The sequence below is a fragment of the Nanorana parkeri genome, unplaced genomic scaffold (genome assembly GCF_000935625.1).
Source record: "Nanorana parkeri isolate BGI_ZX_2015 unplaced genomic scaffold, ASM93562v1 scaffold1794, whole genome shotgun sequence".
Taxonomy (NCBI): Eukaryota; Metazoa; Chordata; class Amphibia; order Anura; family Dicroglossidae; genus Nanorana; species Nanorana parkeri.
The window spans coordinates 1,484-21,669 of record NW_017308062.1 but is presented as its reverse complement, the minus strand read 5'-3'; the positions used below and the strand labels follow the sequence as shown (position 1 = coordinate 21,669).

The following is a 20,186-nucleotide window of genomic DNA, read 5'->3' as shown; positions in this document are numbered from 1 at the left end:
CTGCATTGCCACTTTGACTGCCCATTCTCCAATTTCTGTGTTGTGAACTTTGAAGATGAATTTCCTCACAATGCCTATAGCTACAGAGATGAACAAGGGCTAGTTTTCAAGTGCTTTTAATGCCTAGGATATGTAAATACTTTAGTGTTTAGGCACAGATTAATTTTAAATATGGGCAAGAACAGGCTGCCAAGTGTCAGAAATGTATACATTGTTGTTTTCCAGTGCTCTAGAAAAATAACAGTTGTGATTAAATGTTATGGTCTGCTTCTCAGCATTATTTGCTGCCACCTTTTTAGATTATCAACACAATCACGATGGGTGGTAGGTTCATGAAATTGTGCACCAATATGAGACATTCCCTTTTCACAGAATGAGAACTTTTTATTTCTCATTTGTTGGATATATTGATAATGTTCCTGAGAAAAAAAGTATAACTGGCCACCTTCATCCTTACAGTGTTAATTTTAAGGTTTTTATCATGCACGGGCTGGCGCTGGAAAGATAAGCATAAAATGAAGCGTGCACTTTGTGCATGCTGATCATGTAAACTGCATGAAGAGCTGCAGAAGAAAATATAACTAGGACGCTGCCCAAATGTCAAAGGTATGGCAGATTAAAAAGTCCAAAGTCAAGACTTGTAGTATTATTACACACCTTGCTTAAGAGTAATTAACATACTAAACAATTTATCAAGAAGAGACAAAGCACGTTTGTGGCCTGCATGGTAAAAGTACAGCTGCAAATATTTAACATGGGTGTGCATCTGTGTTCAATTTGCAGTATATTTTGTAGGACGCAGGGAGAAAAGACCTCAGCTTTTCACAGTTTTTTGCAGCATTGGCGTCCTCCACCATAGTACCTGCAAAACGAGGAATCCTATGAAAAAGCCCTACAAGTAGCACAAAAAAAGTTTTGTTCAAAATATTGAGAAGGAATTTGGGAAAACGGAACCAAGATAACTAGAACGTTTGTGTTACAAGGATTATATTCCACAGTGTGGCACTAAACAGCAGACATTTAATGGCACCATAAAAAAGTAGATTTAATATTATGTTTCTACTGCACACAGAGGTGGGGTTTGATAAGCACCAGTCTGTCTTGGGCTAAGAAGCCAACTCATGCAGTTCAACACATGGCAACTTTTTCACTATTCAATCGGGATTTCCAGTTAAAAGGTCAAACCCAGTATTTGCTTGTGATTTCTCATAACACTAAAGTGGAGGTGTATTTAAAGCTGCAATTATTTTCTCCTGCACTTGCCTAAAATTTAGTACAGTAACGCAACTATAAAACACAAACGGTGGGTCTATAGTCTACATAATATTGTAAACAGAAAAAGACCCTGCTGGGGGTGGGGACCCTCTGTGTTACAGAATGGCGGGATTCCAAGAAGATATGGGATTTCAGTGCGAATAGAAATGTCCTTTAACCAATTAATCCATCAAATATTTCACATTTCTTCGTAAAGTTTCAGTAAAGATAAAGTTTCATATAAAGGTGTAAAAAAAAAAACAACCCTATCAAAATTCAGATAGTTCATTATTTGTGCTTAGGTAGAGTAACATACAAATAAAGCAAGCACTAAATGTGAGAGGACATGTATGACAGATTGTTGTCCTTATATATAGCAACTTTTCCTAGCTTTTCCCAACTATTTTCTTTTTGCATTAATTAAGAATGGATTACCTTTCATTATCATCATCATATATAGAAGTTGAGCATTTACTTCATCTAAAATCATTAGCGTTTGAACCTCAACTTAAGTTTGTGCCTGCATCCTAGAAAACTGCAAACAGTAGAATATACTTTTCACTGGGAGGAGACATTAATGTAGATAGTACAATGTTGTTAAAGTGCAATGCTTAAGTTTACTAGAACATATGCACTATAGGTAGTGCATTGTCTGTGTCGCAATCTGCAAATAGTCAACAGACAGGAAAGAAAAGACCAAAAAATCCCTGAAGATACTGAAGACCTAGTTTAAAAGTTCACACTTCTAGGTATTTTCCAAGGGAAAGCAGGAAATGCATCTCGTTTGTGTGCCATGATGATTCCCAGTCAGAGAGCACATAAACAACTGCATTTAAGGGAAGCCTGTCCTATGAGAAATACATAGGCTGCCATTTTGAATGCTCCCTGTGAAAACACCAATTGGTTGGCTTTCATGCTGGCTTACTTGGATACTTTTAACCAGTAACATGAAACAAACATGTTTTTGATCTGCATACTTGTTTCCTGTAAGTGACCCAAGGCACTGAAGACAGTGGGACAGCAAACAGACAACTTGCCGTTTCAGAAGAATGGCTGCCTCTGTATTGCTCATGATGGGTTTACTTTAATATCAGTGTAAGGAATATGTATGTGCTGTTTACCCACAGAAAGCACTCAAAACTCAACGTCGATTGCTTTGGCTAAATAGAGCAAAAAGACGTTGATTTCTGATTAGTTATTGAAAAGTATTGCACAGCATTGCACTTTAACTACATGCATTCCAAATAGTCCAGTATATGCATGGCAACATTGTACAATACTCCTTTATATCATACAATTCCCATCCTCTACTAAAAATATTCTTGTTGTTTAAAGTAACTTAATATTTATGTTGTCCCTATGCACTCTTCCCAAGAAAGTAAAAGGAAAAAAAAATTAAAATAAACATAAAACCACCTTATTGAACAAAATAGAATATTTAAAACAACAATGTCATGTTACCCTATTGTCTATTTTTGTTGAATGGCCCTACATGCATGGGTGACCTCAACACTAGTATGTTTAGATTGATTAATGAGTTCTTAAAAATGATTCAACATCGCTCCTTTTCATTTTCTATTGTCCCTTCAATGTTTAAGTTGAACATACTGGAAGCATAGCCATGTTATTGAAGCACACAATATTTTTTATAGTCTGATTCAAAATCTTCATCCATGCTGCTAGTGTCTGCCATTTTTTTCCCATCAATCTTTGGCAGGAATTGTGCATAGTCCACCCCTTGCTGCTCATAGAAAAGGATGTAGGCTGAGTCTGTGTCAATTTCATCAGGATGTAGTTCCTGTTTACAATAAAGATTCACATGAGAATGGTTAGGGTGGTCATTACAGTTACCAGAGATTCTTTCAGACAGTACAGACAGTATCAAAGGCATCTTAACTTTAAAAAAAAAAATTTCAGACAACTTAAAGAATGGAAGGCAAACTGCCCCAGAACATCTGTCATGAACTGCCTTAGGTCAGCCTTTCTCAACCAGAGTGCTCCAGCACTCTGGGTGTCTTCTGAAATTGTCAGGGGTGCGGTCAAATTTTTGCAAAGGAGGGCTTCTGATGTGAAAGTATGGGACTCTGGTGTTAAAGAGGGAAACTCCATGTTTGTTTCTTTGACTGGGGCCCCACTTTAATTTTAATACCAGACCCCTGTCTAGGATAGGGGTCTGGTATTGATATAGGGGCAGGTCTGGTATTGATATAGGGGCGGGGCACACATTGTTTTTCACTTTTTACATTTTAGACTGGAGAGCCTTGAGATTTTGCATACTTTTAAAAGGTGCCATGACTGAAAATCGGTTGAAAAATGCTTCCTTGAATAATGGTTTAATAGAGGGAACCAGGTCTTAGTCATTCCATGGCCAAGTAAAATGCCATCTGTACGTTATCTTTCAAACAGAGTAGATGCCAATTGGTTAAAGGATATTGGTCTGTACATATTCTAGTTTCCCCAATCTGTTGTGTACCTGGCTTCTGCATACGAGACGGCTCTAACATAGTAATGGTGGCGGCAGTGAAAGGGTTAACCATGCTGCTCACATGATCGGTAACAGCTGTGTCTCTCCACCGTGCAGCTCTCCCCTGGAGATCAGAGAGACTGCCAGAGGGTGCTGCAACTGTTAACACAAGACTTTAACATCCTCCCGGCACAGGGAGCTGTCCAGGGGGATTTTAACGTAAATTGAGGGGCAGGGGGTGTTACCAGCCACTGATTTTCCCATTGAAAATGGGAATGGCAGTTGGATAATGCTTAGATGAAAAGTCATGCACAAGGAAAAGGTTTTCACAATGCTAATTTAAAATGTGTACTTTAAGTGTAAATTATTTATATATATCTATAGATATATCTATAGATATATCTATATCTATAGATATATCTAGAGAGAGAGAGAGAGAGAGAGAGAGAGAGAGAGAGAGAGAGAGAGAAATATATTTTGAGACAAGGAAATATTACATTGGAGGTTAATGGAAAAGAAAAAAAAAACGTCTTACCTTACAACTGCTGTCATTGTAGCAGTACCATTTTCCGTTTGGATTTTTGGCATAAGTAACATAATGACCTCCACCCATTATTCCTGAATGGCACTAAAAAACAAAAAACAATACAAATAAAAATTCATACAATGGCATACTTTTCAAAAGCAAATGGCAATGCTGGATGTTTCCATGTCTTACTTAAAGTGACACTAAACTCAGGAGCTAAATCTTAAAAATGCATTCAAGGACCTCAACTATTAACAAAAATGTATCTTTGTGTTTCGCTCGGCTGTAGATCCTCAAATCATCTCTGAATTGGTGCCGACACTGTCCTTCCTTCTGGTCCCTGTGCGAGTTATAAAGTAACCACCACTTCAAGATCACTCCTGTGATGGACTATAATCTCATGTTTAGTTTACTCATTCACATTGTGATTGTATTTTATTTAATAATTGTATTTTATTTCTTTATTTTAGCAAAATAAGATGCTTCTAATTTTCAAGCCAACGTACAGTGCTACCAGTGTGGAGACTATGCATGCATGTTTAACCTCTTACATGCCCTATGTTTTCTCCTCCATATCCAGTGACTGAATGCTTAAGTACTGATGAAATGACATACTGAATGAATCTCGTACTTTACTGCTTTACCTTTTTCCTTCTGACCTGCCTATACCCATCAGCAATAAAAAAACAAAACCCTAATGTAACCCCTGCCATAAAGTTAAAGTGACATTAAAGTCAAAAATCTTTTTCCCTCCCCCCAATGTTAATTAAAGCACTTACCTTAAATGATGTTTCTTAATCCAATCTTCTTCTTTCCTGGCGTTTTCATCTCCAGCGCTCCGTCGGGTCTCAGAACCAGCGCTCACTCCTCTGAGCTTGCTGGTGCTTCCTGTCCCACGGTGTCTGCATGTGGGTGCACGCGTCCATAGACTTACCTTGTGTCTCTCCTTGCGTCCTGGCCGAAAATGTGAAATGCGCATGCGCTGCCCCAGGATGCTTTGCGGCCGCCCGAGAATTTTCACATTTTCGGACGGGAGCGCGCGGGCAAGACACAGGTAAGTATTAACCCTTTTCAAAGCGTTTATTTCTTTTTTTTCACACTTTTTGCATATATCTACTGCTTGCTAGCAGTAGATATGTGCAAAAAAACGGAGGGTTTAATAACCCTTTAAAATGGTAAAGCCAACTTACCAAGTTAAATGCAGGGGCTAAAAAAGGCCTGCATATACCACTTTCTCTCCTTAATCTCTGCAAGAGTTCCAAACCTAGGAGCTCAATATGCATATAGCAACTTGTTGCTCCAAGCTGGAGTTTAAAAAACCCCCACTGCAATTGCATACTGCCATCACAAACAGAGCATACAAAGTGATACATGTGTAAAAAGGCAGACATTTTGCACTGTATTACATTTAAAGACTTTAGATTACCGAAATTGCATAAAGATTATAGATAGGCTGACAGCAGATGTCTTCTCTTTGGTCATCAGTGATGTCCTCCTCCTCAGCCGTGTGGTTATCAAGCTGACCATTGCTGCATGTATTCAGCTCATAATTCAGTCCATTGGTTAGCGCCACCTCACATTCCTGACTGACAGCTAATTCAGTTTGGCTTCCACTTAAAACATGTCCTTTATTTGAGTCTAGCTGATCCACAGTCTCTCTTGACTCACTATCTGTGCCATTTTCTTTGCTTTGATCCAAATTCTCTTTGCTGCTTGAAAGTTTCTTGCCTCCAAGCTGAGGTAAACGTAGGCGGCCTTTACCTCTCCCTAGGCATCTGGGGCTATGGTTGGGACTGCTATTTTTACTTGAGGAGTTTGAAGATGCTTTCCTTTTTTGTGATGGAGATGCTGTAAAAGAAGTCAATTTCAAATCACTATGCAAACTTTAGGACACTTTCCCTATAGCTGTTTTTCCATCATAGGTGGTGTATAAAGTACAGTACAACTAGATAATAAATACATTTATCTGTAAAACACTTAATCTTATGTAGGGTTGTTGAAATAAACCTATCACTATTCAGAAGTGGCTATGTGCCTTTGTTGCATTCACATTGGTAGATTAGCCACAGGCTTACTTTACATATGCATACTGGTCCTCAGGTAAGGAGTCAAGCTTTAGAACCTTCTGTATTTCCCTTGCAGAATTAATTCAGCTTCTTCCATTTCTGCTAATAGGGAAGGAAAAACATGAAAGAGAGACCAGGACTGGTTGCTAAGATGAAAACTGACTGATATTGACACACATACTACCATACTGGTTAAATGAAACCTAAAGAAAAGTGGCCTGCTTTCCCCATAGTTCTCCTAAGGGTAAAGCTACAGCTATCTAGAGGCAGAGCCAGCTGTAATCCACCCCCTCCCCTGTCCGTTCCGCCAGTCAGCGCTGGAGGATCGGAGGGGGGAATCCAGTCCCTCCCCTGTCACGGCAGAGTGCCGTGCCAGGATCGAGAAGTGAGCGAACGCCGGTATGTGTTTGCTCACTTCCCGATCTACTGAGCCGACCTGTGACAATGAAACTGTCACAGGTCACTCACCTCATAGTTCTCCTTATAGACACTAATCAGCGTGGATATAGGTAATCCCCCCCACCAGTGGGTACACCACTGTCGGAACCCTCCCAATTAGTGACTGGAGCTGAATGACTGCAGTCACTGTACGGCCAATAATTTTTGACTGGCTTGTTCAAATGGGCCCCTAAAGAGCCACCCACTGGTCAAATTCTGTACAGTGTATGGCCAGATATAGTAGAAAATCTTGCTTCCTGCCAGTAGCTCCAGAGAGGGACTCTGCTCTCTATGGGGAAACAGTGATCTGGTTGAAGTGGTCCAACACACCCCCTGCCGAGTCAAAGCCAGAGCTCTCTAATCACCCTGGAGCTTTACTGATAAGGTTTCTTGTTGGCAGAGATATACCACTGCTTCCCCAAGAGCAAGGGTCCCACAATACTGCTGCTGGTAGGATGCAGGCTTTTCTGTTGAGGCCTGTATATGCTTTAGAAAGAAAATGAACTGCAATGTATTGAATATCTGATTCAAACTGAAAGTTCAGGAGGGCTTTAACTGGCAACAGTATGCGCTTGTATCCTCTTGACCACCAACATGTATATCTACAGGAGTTTTGAAGAAAGAATGGGCCTTGTGAGAGAATCCCCTATTGATCTGGCATGTGTCATCACAGTGAAATGTCCCACTTGCAACCTAAGCAGTGATAAGTAGCTTCAAACCCAATTTACATACCCCAATCAAGTATTCCCCACTGCCCATGAAATAAAAAAAAAAAAGAAGGTTAAAAAGCCAAAACAAAACAAAAATTAAAAACGAAATAGTGATCATTTTTCTTTTAATCCTGGATCAAAACATTTGCTGTTCAACATGACCGCTTTGAATGTTGACCCTTAAAGCGGACATTCCAAAACTGTTACTTTTAAAGCATACCAACTGTCAAGGTTTCCAGTGTGCTTATTTCAGCTCTCAGCCAAACTTTCAAACCCTCAAATGGCTGGAGTCATAGTTGATCACATGTGCAGCACCATGGTAACAGCAATCCAAAAAGAGGCTAAGATGGAACTTAGCTGTAAAGGATAAGGGAGTATAATTCTACTTGAAGCATTTGCATTAATACCTTTGGTTAGATTGTTGATGAAAATCTGTGTAGCTGCAGACAGACTACACAGCCAAGGCACTAAAGCTGGCCATACACTGTTCTTTTTTTCTCCGTTCAGCACAAAGAAAGAAAGAACAGATTCCTCCATCATAGCTTACGAGCTTTGATTGAGGAACCCACGCATGTTTCCCGAGGAACCAACCTAAAATTGCATAATGAATTGCCAGCTTAAGCCAGACCTTCAATCATAGCACAATAGCTTTATACTGAAAAGTAACTATATATTCTAACTCTAAAACAATAAGAATAAATAGTACCTTTACTACTATTAACTATGGAAGAACTGATGACTGGTTGGATTTTGCTGATTGCATCTCCATCTACAGCAGAAGAGTTCATCAAATCCATTTTTTTCTGGTCTCCCTGTGTGAAGCGTGGCTCAGTCTGGTCATCAACCTGAAGTCTGGCTCTTTTTTTCTGGTACTGTGCTGGTCCTCGAGGTACCAAAAAAGCACTTGGATCAAATTTCTCTCTTGGAAATTTGACAATTTTTTGAGACTTTATCCAACGGCCATTTACAAACTGGAAACGCTTTAAATGGATAATCTAAGATTGAGAAATGCTTTGAATTAATAGAAAATTACCACAATGTCATTCAAACTAAATCTGTAACATAATGAGACCATTTAGAACACTTTGGGCTAATTTAAAGAAATAAGCAGAAGCAATGCATATGCTCGCAAACATATAAAGAAATCCAACTGGCATTAATCCTTGTCTGTTCACTACTTTTTTGTTGTTTTTTTTTTCTTTCTCAGCAGCAGTAGGATAATTTTATACGGGGATAGGCATTGATGCGGAAAGTTTGGACTTTATCTACACAACTTAGGTCAATAAACCCAATAACCCTCCTAAGCCCTGCTTACTATCCATATAAAAAAATATGGGAAAACAATAGTTGAATTTCATGGTTTTTGTTTCTACAAGATTAAAAATATAGTTTTCAGAATCTTATAACACCTGAAAAGGGAATGTAACTGGTCCTGAAAAATTGCATCTTTAACCAGTTGACATCCGCGGTGTTAAACCCCCTTCCCATCCAGGCCATTTTTCAGTATTCAGCGCTGCGGTACTTTGACTGACATTTATTCCGTCATGCAGCACTGTACTGAAATGAATTTTATACCCTTTTTTGGGGACAGATAGTGAGGTTAATAACAAGTTATTAAACAAAGAGTACTACTTAACGCTGAACTGAAACTATATTTTCACATTTGCTATGTAAAAATGAATTTCCCCTAACAATGTGTGTTCAGTTGGTGGATACTGCTGTGGTGCTCTGTGACTGGATGAGGGAGGGATGGACATTGCAATTTTCCCTCATCTAATCACAGTACACCTTGTATTCTGTAAAAGAACACAAGACATTTTATAAATGGGGGAGGTGGAGTATGAATGACCCAAATAGCCTTCATCGCATGCAGAGTCGGGAGTTTGGTGCAATGTGCGAATATTGTTTTTTTATCTGGAGTTCGGATATAAACCCTAAACTTTTACATTGCTCTTTCTCCACATATGACTCTCTGCCTTTGTTGTTGTTTTTTATGAAACTATGTCTCTCTTTTAGATATCTCTTTATTTCTGACTAGTAGCCTCATAAAAACACATAGTGAAACTGTGATGCCCAAAGAAAGAAATCACTTTTTGATTCCTATACTGTCCTAGAGCTAGGTAGACACAGACCATAGAAAACACTAAAGATTCTTCTTGTAGACATATCTTATAAATAGACTCAGCTCAACTAGAGCAAAAGTTGAGCTGTCGCCAGTAGCAACAAGTCAAAGTTCATCTTTTATTCTCAGAGAAGTTGGAACCGGACCAGACTGTGTCCTTTGGAGATTTATGCAGATGGGTAACAAGATAGCAAGCACAAAATGAGAACTTAAGCATATGGCATGTGTCATATCCACTCTGCAGTTAACCAAGTAGGAAGGATATCTAGTGATATTGTACTAGACAACACACTAGTTATAAATGACATTATTTTGGTGGTATTGAATAAAAGTGAACAAAATCATTACTAGATTATGCATGGCTATTTATATGCTTGTCAGAAGTTAAGTTATGATACTGTCAGGTAATGAATCTACCAAGCCAAAATAACAAGAAAATCTTTGTTTCAGTTGACTGATAACTGGAAACCAAGCATCTGCTAATCATCACTAAGAAGTATTTAAAAGTAAAATGAGGAGCTACCAGAATTGGCGGGAGTCTCCAGAGGTCAAGTTTCTTTGTGGCCAAACAGTGGGTTTTACATTTTGAACAATAATACATTTCATCTTCTCCCAGTTCTTCTTCACTGGTGAAAGCCCGAAGGCAGCTATCCAGATTAATGGGCTCTGCTTGTGCTCTACGACTTTGTTCCACACTTTCATGCTCTTCTACGATCTGTACACAAGAGTAAAAAGTATGCAGAAGTGTTACCAAAATAAATGGAGTAAAGTAGAACTGCAGTCAAAACGGTAAATATAATAAAATACACAATAAAGCTCTATAATTTGCTAAATATAGCAGTATTCCTCTTTAGAATAATAACAAACAATGCTTTGAAACTACCTTACATCCCAGCAGCTAGAGGACTAAAATTGCTGATTTCTCTAAATGGGTAGAGCACAGCTTTCCCTTTATACAAATGGCTGCCTTGTTACCGTTTTTTGTGGAAGATAACCTAAATAGGCATCACTGAGCAAGGAGGTGGCGGCACACATACTACGGTCTTTTTATTCGCCAGACAGTGGCCCAGACCATGAAAGTACTTTATAAGGGCACAATAAGCCACCAACTTCCAGAGAGAGGGTATCAGATTCCTCAGTGGAGGAAGCAAGTCTGTAGTCAGAACCCAGAACGAGATCTGATTTTTCCTTCGAAGATTTGCAGTCAAAATAGGGGGAAACTGTGTGATGCATGTTTTGTCATGCTCCCCTTGGATGACTCAACTTGCTTCAGAGATGCAATGGGCTGTAGAATTGGCACGCATCCCAGAGAGTTTTTTCAGTGGCCGATGTGGTATGAAAACCATTTGTGGCCCTGCCATCAGTATGCAGGGATTTGCAGTGGATGTTTTTGTTGAAGACTGCAACATCCAGGGGGATGCAGATGTGGCGAATCTATGCTCTGCTCTAGAAAATCTCAAGCTATCGGTACACACTTCATCACAGAGGCAGTGGTGGAACAGGTGACGTTGAATTCAGTAACAACCAGAAGGGTGCTATGTCTCAAACAATGGTCCACAGATGCCATCTTAAAACAAAGTTTATGCTCTATACCTTTCGGTGGGAATTCACTTTTTTGCAAGATATAGAGGAGGCCATTAAGCTCCAAAAAAAAGTAGAAAAGGAGACAGCGTCAGCACTTTTGGATCAGGGCAGCCAGGGATAGATTTAGAAATGCCAGATTGTACCAAACAGCAAGGGAATCCTTCTGACCAGCTTGGTGTTCAGGTCAGCCTTCATCCACATGTCACAATTCCAAAGCTCCTCAGTGCAGCAAAGCTATGAAAAAGTTTTTTGAAGGTAAATCAGGAACAGACCACCTCATACGCACTTTGTCACCAATCGCCTTCCGGCATCCAAAATCAAGTTGCAGGGGTGTGGAAATTTTTGAAAAAACTACTTGTCCAAGGGCTAAAGCGGGGGTCAAATCTACTTGTCCTTCATGACAATCTACTTGTCCCAATACAACTAAAAAAAGTTTTAAAAGTTCATAGAGGATCGGGGGACACCCGAAAACCGCGGGGGCGCACAGGATTGCCGATTCTCGCTTCATACAAGTGATCACTTGTATGAAAACGAGCGGCGGCTCCCACTGCACATTCAGCTCTGCTTGTCCGGAGCAGGGCTGAATGTATTAAAAAACTACTTGGCCGGCGCCCGAAACTGCCTGTCCCGGGCGTCGGGCGATAGGAATTCCACACCCCTGAGTTGCAGTGTCTATCATATGCCAAAAACATGCATTCCCAGGCTGTCACACTGGTGACAGTCCAGAGGAGAAAGTAGGGGGGTCTACTGCATTTTCCCAATTCCTTTATGACAACACTAGTCTTTAAGCTGGAATCGCTGGACATGTTCATGGTGAGAGCAGGGCAAGGTATGGCCTCTATAGATCTCTGTAGTGGTCTAACATCTAGTTGTGCAGTCTATGAAGACGGTAGCAAAGATTTAGCCTCCAACAAGACCTCTCTTTCCAAAGTGCAATCTTACTCTGGTCCCAAAAGCATTGATGGCACCTTCCTTTTCATCCATTTGAGACTTGTTCTGTGTGGAATTTGAACAGTCTTCCCAGTAGCAATCACCACTGCGAAACGAGTTTTGGAGATGCCAGCCTTTTCAGAAAAGGGGCCATTCTGTTTGAGACTTCCTGATAGAATAATCCTGAAGCAAGTTACCACTTTCTTGTCCAGGATGTCATCCCTTTCCATATCAGCTGGGAGACAGAAATGTTGGCTTTAGCCCATCTGAGCTACAGCAAGACGAAAAGAAGTAGCCTAAGCTGGATCTTGTGCACAGCCTTTCAGTATACTTGGAAAAGTCATGGTCTTTCAAACAAGATGGAAATCATTTTCTGTTTCCCTCAAGACTCAAGAAAAGGCACAGCGGCTCCACCTAGAATAATTTTGACTTGAATGGCGAGGACCATCAAACTGGCCTATATGTCCATGGGTTTTTCTTCCCATCAGAAATTCAGGCTCACTTTACAAGAGGGATGTCCACTTCATGTGCAAGCAATGCCAAGGTTCCTGTGGAGTCAATCTGTAGAATTGCAAATGTTGAAACATACCCAACACTTTCCTTTATCAAATTTGGTTCTGCTGACACACTGGACACCTTATCCGTTCTGCTGTTCTTTCTAATAAAATTATTCCTGCATTATTTTTGCTGCGATTTGCTTTATTTTCACATAGTTAGCACGTCCCACAGTAGGCTGACATTAGGAAGGCCAGGAATACAAAAAAACTGTATTTTATACATTAGTACTTGATACTTACAGTAATTTTCTTTCCTAGCAGCGTCTCATGTCAGTCATGCGGTCCCCCTCCATTGTCAGTCATGAGTTCTTGCGATTAAAAAGTGAGGTTAAGGAGACTGTACACTTTTAAGGGCTAGTTGGGGGTTGTCCTAGGAGACTCATGAGGGCAGAGCTAACCCATGATAGGCTGACATGAAGAGGTGCCAGGAAAGCAAAAATTACAGCAAGATTAAGGTAAGCATTTTCCCTTTTACATATACATATATTAAGCAGTTTGGTTTTATACACTCATTTTGCTCCAAACATAAAAAGTGCTCAGGGAGCAAGCTACCCATTAATCCTTTAAACAAGGGTATGCAAAAGGTCTTCTCTGATAAATCGTATCATTTATGGTAATTTCAAAGCTAATCTCAGCTAAATCAGAATCCAATCATTTAATTGTCGATCCAACAATCCATGTTGTATGTTGGTTGCTGCATTAGATATTTATTAACCCCAGGATTAAAAGAGGAACAAAAAGATCTAGTCCACAATGGATCGTCTTACCCTTTCCTGAGATGTCTGGTAACGTAAATGTAGGGCTGTTGGATCCCAATCCACAGCAATGTAAGCATTGCCAATATATGCACGGTCTTCAGCGCAATCGATCTTGCATCCTCTACAAAACCTAGATTAAAATTAAAGAGAAGAGCTACATGTAAAGACATGAAACAACAGATCTATATCATATAAATTCGACGGACAAGTGATGGTGCAGCAAAATCAATTCATTGTGCTAATTAGGCTCTTCAATCTAAATAAAGGCTTTCTTATCCCTAGATGAAACAGCAGGTAAATTGGCTATTTTAGGTCATCTATGGTTTGAAATGTATTAAACTGTTTTGGAAATATAATTCACAAATTGATTGAGGTAAATGCAACTCTGCATAAGAAACTTGAAAAACAGTATATGCACCAGGCTTAGTAAACCCAATGTAACAACACTCATGCCTGACAATAGAACCTGCTTTATTAGGTGCTTCCTAATAAAATAAAATCTACCTTATTGACAAGCAGTGTTGCTCTAATGATTTGGTATTTCTTTAACCTTTAGCAAAAAATAATTTTTCTGGCAAATCCATTTCATAACAAAGCAAACTATAACCACTTGTCATTGAACAATCCCAATCATGTTATTGACATCTAAATATTTGGTGGAATTAATATTAAGTAATACATGACCAGCTCACAAAACAGCTCTAGCAATTGCATAGCTTACACAAGAACTGGAATAAACAGGAGTGTTTTGGAAATAATTACATGCATATGTTAAAAAAAAAAACAGCTGTCATGGGTTCCTAGTGACTCGACTGCAATATTTTGAACAGACTCCATGACAGTGAGATGACACCTACAATTATTTTACTGATTTTGCCAAAAATATCCTACAAATCATATTCAGAATGTGCTGCATAAACAACAATCCGCAAGCTCCTCTTTCATCTGCAAATGAAAAGGACACCTAATAGCACATTTATTTTAAAACGGGTAAATCATTTTCAAAACATAAATGAGAAGTAAACATATTCAACTTCATTCAAATAAAAGCATATTTATGAATACTTAAAAGTGAATTTACAATTTAACCATTTACCTATACCAAGGGCACTGTGCACATGAATTGCCATCCTTCTGCACCACTCTTAGTGTGAAAGGATATTGGTATCCCATGCTGTCATCACTGGAAATTAAGAAAAAAGCATAGTACGGTTTATGGTTACTTTTTTCACAAATGGTAATTATCTGCACATAATTAGCTGCCATTATCATAACAATTACATATTTATTCAGGTAGTACACAAGATTTTTTAATTACATAACAAAAGACAAAAATTATGCAGTGACCAATCACTAGTCAGCTTTTAGCAGCTTAGCGTGTACTTAAAATCTGATTATTGGTCAGTTAATATGGGTTACTATTACAAGTTTTTCACAATAGGCCGTATATGCACCTGCAGGGCGCACGCAAAGGGTTCCCAGGGTACTCCTATCTCAACATACCAAGGTAAAGTTTACTAAGTTCTACATTTTTTGTACAAAGTAAAGTGGACTATTTATGTCTCATTATCTTAAATTAATATAGTCATGTCAAGCTGTGTAATTATTTTAAAATCCTCCCATATGTATAGTTTGCAATTATGCATGTACTTGGAGCCAATGCAGAACCCACTTGAAGCAGGTCAAATGCTAATCAGCAGCAGATGAACTGCAGGTCATATACAGTACACCTGTCAATTAACTTTGAATGACAGGCCCTACATCTTTCTCCAAACCAAATTTTTCTAAACAAACAGCATATGCATAATTCCTCATTAATGCCTTCAGTGTACCACCATAATGTGTGGCCTAAGATACACCCAGCATTTCAAATACTGATTCACTGATGAATAACATCCGAAATGGGCAAAGTCATTGTTAAAGCGGAAGGTAAGTGAAGCCCCACATGACTATCATTTAGAAATAAAAATATGATATAACACTAAAGAGGACTAATCAAATGTTTAACAGGCTAACCTCAACAAGTTTTGGGGCAATATATACAAAAGGTGGGGAGACCATCATAGTAACAAAATCATAAACGTTTTTTTTTTTAATACTCGATTAGAAACATAACAGTTTGAACTACTTGAGAAAAAGGTTTAGTTAAGTTTTTCTGTATATAGGTCACATTCTAATTTGTTCTTTGCCCTCCACCACCATCAAATGGCTTTCATTACATTTACGTACCAGTCTTGAGCATGATTGCTTGCTTCCTGTGGCGGAAGAGGACTTGCAAGTCTTGAGACCTGAATCCACACAGCATCATACAGATCTTTCTTGCGGGTATGGACAGTGCACGGGACAATCAATGGCATTCCAAAGAGGCTAGGGCGATTTTTTTGAGATGACAGGAAATAAAGCTCTGTTCTCATCTTGATAATAAAAATAGAAAGATAGTGCATGAGATTATGTATTAATTATTTTCTTTTAAACAGTCAACTACATTTTAGAAAGTGTAGAAAATGGATAGGAGCTGTGTCAGGTTTTTATTTCTCCAGTTAAAAGAGATTCACTCGCACTTCCTGTCACTTTGACATCTGTCACCTGGACAAAAAGCATGGGGAGAATAGATGAGGGGAGATCTCCAAATAGAAACACACTTTTTCTGGGGACAGCTACAAAATGAGATGGCTCCTCTTGTTGAGTAGAATGGATTTCCATGAAGAAGTAAGAAACATTTTTCTTGAACATGGAAACAAACAGAAATAATAGCCTGACTGGGGTTCAAACTCTTTCCTGCTCTATCCATTAAAAAATAAGTGTACCTCAATATTACATCATATGTTACCAGCATGCTATGCATATAACAGTTGAACATTTTTAAAAAAATTAGACTTGAAATTAAATGTTAATAAATAAGACAGTTAAGGAAAAAGTCACATCTTAAAAAAACACTAATTTTTACTTTTAAAACATGAAGACCATGGTTTATTAAAGAAACTAGATTCCATCTGACACTGCAGTCCACAGCTTTGTTGGTGTGAATTCATTTCCATAAGCAAACGCTTATGATGACGACAGTAAGACCATTTGAAGGATGAACGCAAACACACAGTGACATGGAATAAATATAGGACACTAAAAACATGGCTCGGGGCACAGAAGAACATTTTCTTTAATCTGTAATATCACTAGTACTTGACAAGGAGCCTGTTACCACCTCTGTTTGTTGGCACAGCTAGTATTATTTTAAAATTGAAAATTCTCTTCAATGATTTATCACACATCTAAGTAAAAACTTGTAAAGTACAACAGAAAAGCATATAAAAGTTGATCTATGCTGAAATATTATTACAAAGTCATATGATATCTGCTGAAGATGACCATCAACCAATTTTTGATCCTCCACTTCAAGACGCACTCTAGTGCCTTACTCTTTACAGAAGTACATGTACAAAACACTAAAACTGGTTTACCCAATACAAGATGCAAGCCTCTGTTCATTAACTTTGATATAAGCAAATAGGAAGTGTAAGTCTGGCACCCTCTACACCTATTCCACCAATACTGGCAATATTTGAATCAATAGCCATGCCTAGCTATAAAGACATTGGCTTGCAAAAGACTTACTAATAATGCTGATGCGCCTCCCAAATTTATATATGCTCTGTATATAAGTGCACCGAATCCCAGTCAAGCATTAACTCAACACACTATTTTATTATCTTCACATACAACTGGCAAAGGACATCCATAAAACAAATCTCTGCCAATCAAATTATCTTCTTCTGACAAATAATTTTAATTCTCCAAAAACCAGGAATGGGAGGGGAGGATTACTGTCTTAAGTGATCTTAACTCTTACACTCAAATACAGCTCTGAATCATGTACCATGCCTTGCTAAATTTATGAGAATCTAGCAGGAGTAGGTAGAAACTGTACTGTAAAACAAAAGTTAAGGCCACAGCATATTCATGATCCCTTTAGAGGTTGATCCCTTTAGAGATCCTTAAGAATATGTCAAGTACAGTTTTAAGTGGACCTGGACTTCCAAAATACAAACATTAATTTTTAGGCTGTTTCTTACCACCAGCTCCACTGCTTAACTGGTAAACGCAATTACAATTCAATATCTTTCTTTCATTGCAATCAGCTTCTCTATTTCCTGTTTAAGCACATTACAGTAAGAAAGGTAAACACTGACATGTGTGATCTTACCATTTTTCTGTGAATTGCAATAATGTAACCTATGAAAGGGCCCTCAGGGTGGACTGAGACATGACCATTGAGTACTCCATTCCCAACAATAGTCTTCTCTGTTCCACATGGCACTACAGTATTTGGCATTCCATTTGGGATTATCGGTGGCCAATTTAGCACTCCATTTGCAATGAGGCTGTGAGGTCCATTTGTTGATGGCACGGTGCTCGTTTCTACAAACCAAGAAAGCATAAACTTAAAGTAATCCGATTCATGTGAAGTCACTATTAAAATAATTACAGGTTAACTTCTTTGCACAAACATTTCATGGGCTCATCTAAGCTAGCTCTGTATGTGCAACAATTAGAAAATTAACCAACAAGCAAATAATTCAGAAAATACTTTTTTTGTATTGCACATACTGTACATATATTCAAATACAAAAATAGAGCAATGATATTGTGTCCTGTTGCTGAGCAAGAAATTACCACAGAATTCAGAAAAAACATTACATCACAAAATCATAAATTTGTTAACAGCATTCAATAATGAAACAATGGAGGTATTTTGTATTAGGTTCATTATATGAAAACAATCAATATAAGGCAAATAAATATAGGCTCAATTCACAGAGCTTTAACACCAGCCTAAAGTACTCTAATTTTAGCCATGTGACTGTAAATTCTGTTGGACCCAACTGAAAATTACTGTAACTTTTTGAAAAGAAGTATACTTATCCTGGTGTGTTAGCCTTGTGAATTGAGCCTTATGTATCTAACCAAATATGCTTAAATCAGTCATTTTTAACTATGGTCCTCAATAACTTACTAGGTTCACTTAAAAGAGAACTGTGGGATAAGTGTTTTCCCCCATAGTTCTCCTAAGGGTCATGGGAGGACATAAACTAGTGTCCTCCCGTGACCCAAAGCTCAGAACATTGCGATCTACAGCTCACGGTATACGGAGACAGCCACAGTCGGGACGGATCCCGGCTGCCTGAGTGACAGCGGGCTCTGCCTATCCAGAGGCAGAGCCAGCTGTACATGCCCCCTCCCACGTCCGTTCATCCAGTCAGCACTGGAGTATCGGAGCGGGGATGGGGCGAATCCCTGCAGGGAGCCGTGACTGACAGTCTGCAGGGACATGATCGAGAAGTGAGCGAGTGACGGTATGTGTTCCCGATCTATTGACCTGACGTGCGACAGTTTCATTGTCACACGCCGGCTCGAACTATCAGGATAAGTGATTTTCACTCCCCTCATAGTTCTCTTTTAATTTAGACTTGCCTCAGTGGCATTTGCTGGGGTAATTAATGACCTAGCAATCAAATGATATTGTGTATGATATTAAAACATTGAAGCAAGCAGCACTAACCAAGGAGAATGTGTCAGTATTTAAAATCTCCCACTAACTTTTTGTACAACACATCTTGCATGGTTTGCACTTGAGCAAAGGCCAACAGGGTTTCTATGACCTCCACTTTCATGGTTTTGGATTGGGACAGACTGATCTGTTTAAATATCTGAGTGTCCAAAAACTAGACTCTAATGTTTAAATTGGTGTGGGAACCTCAATCACAGTGAACCTGATGATACTTAGATTCCCTGTATCAGAACTACATTATCCCACTTTTATAGACATTTGTCCCCCTGTGCAGAACAAGCACAAACATAGAGAGTTTGCCTTATTACACATTACTCAGCACAGAGATTGGCCTTGCTTTAGGGAACTGCTGAAATACTAAACCAACTGCAAAGGCTGTGATACTTTAACATTTTAAAAATAAAAAGGAAATAGGTGGAGAAGGACAACCTTAATTTAATTACTCACCTGGCTGACTTGGGCTAGTGGCTGATGTAGGAGAACCAGGAATTGGAATCTCAAAAGCACACAGAAAACCACTCACTGACAGTCGAACCTTTTGGTTATCCTGGGGAAAGTTCTAAAAGTAAGAGGAAACTTTGTGATCAGAGAAACCAGAACTGTTCTAAGAAAACCTTTTATGCAGATGGCAATATGAAGTATTCTAAAAGCAAAACAAAACTGAAGCTATTGCCCCTAGCACCATTTACATTTCACATGTCAATTATGTTTGTCAACCTGTGATGCATTCATTTTGGGAGCCCATACTAATTTAAAAGATATTTGTAAAAAATGATTCCCCGTGTGGGCTGGTAAATCGAGCCACACAGTGCCTTGGAAAATAATTCACACCTAGAGCTATTTTCTAATTTTAACCCCTTCGTGACTGACGACGTACAGTGTACGTCGCCAGCATCGGGGCTGTTTAAACAGACTCCCGGTGACTTTTCCTGCCGGGACTCTGTTTAAACTTGTAGAGCCGACTGTCGGCTTTACAACAGAAGCGATCCTGGCGACTTACCTGTCGCCAGATATAGTCAGTGTACCCATTGCACTCCTTACCGCTAAATCCTTGATGAATGGGTTGGGTGCATCAGTAGTCGACGGATGGCCACCGTCCAGGCAAAGTATAAAGAGTTATGGACACCGGCACTCCAAAGTAGAAAAACGTCTTTTATTGACGCATCATGCAACAATACACTTATTGCAACGTTTCGGGGTCACACAGGATC

At 39.0% G+C, this 20,186-nt stretch overlaps 1 protein-coding gene across 1 annotated transcript; it reads right to left on the bottom strand.

Moving 5' to 3' along the window:
• Positions 1-2,663: 2,663 nt before the first annotated feature.
• LOC108799721 (ubiquitin carboxyl-terminal hydrolase 32-like) lies at positions 2,664-20,141 on the bottom strand (the record flags this gene model as incomplete). Its single annotated transcript, XM_018571618.1, has 11 exons — positions 2,664-3,052; positions 4,254-4,346; positions 5,671-6,092; positions 8,165-8,453; positions 10,104-10,295; positions 13,419-13,539; positions 14,506-14,592; positions 15,639-15,823; positions 17,611-17,825; positions 19,423-19,534; positions 20,124-20,141. Coding segments are annotated over 11 exons (1,908 nt in total), but the record flags the coding sequence as incomplete, so codon positions are not given.
• Positions 20,142-20,186: the final 45 nt, after the last annotated feature.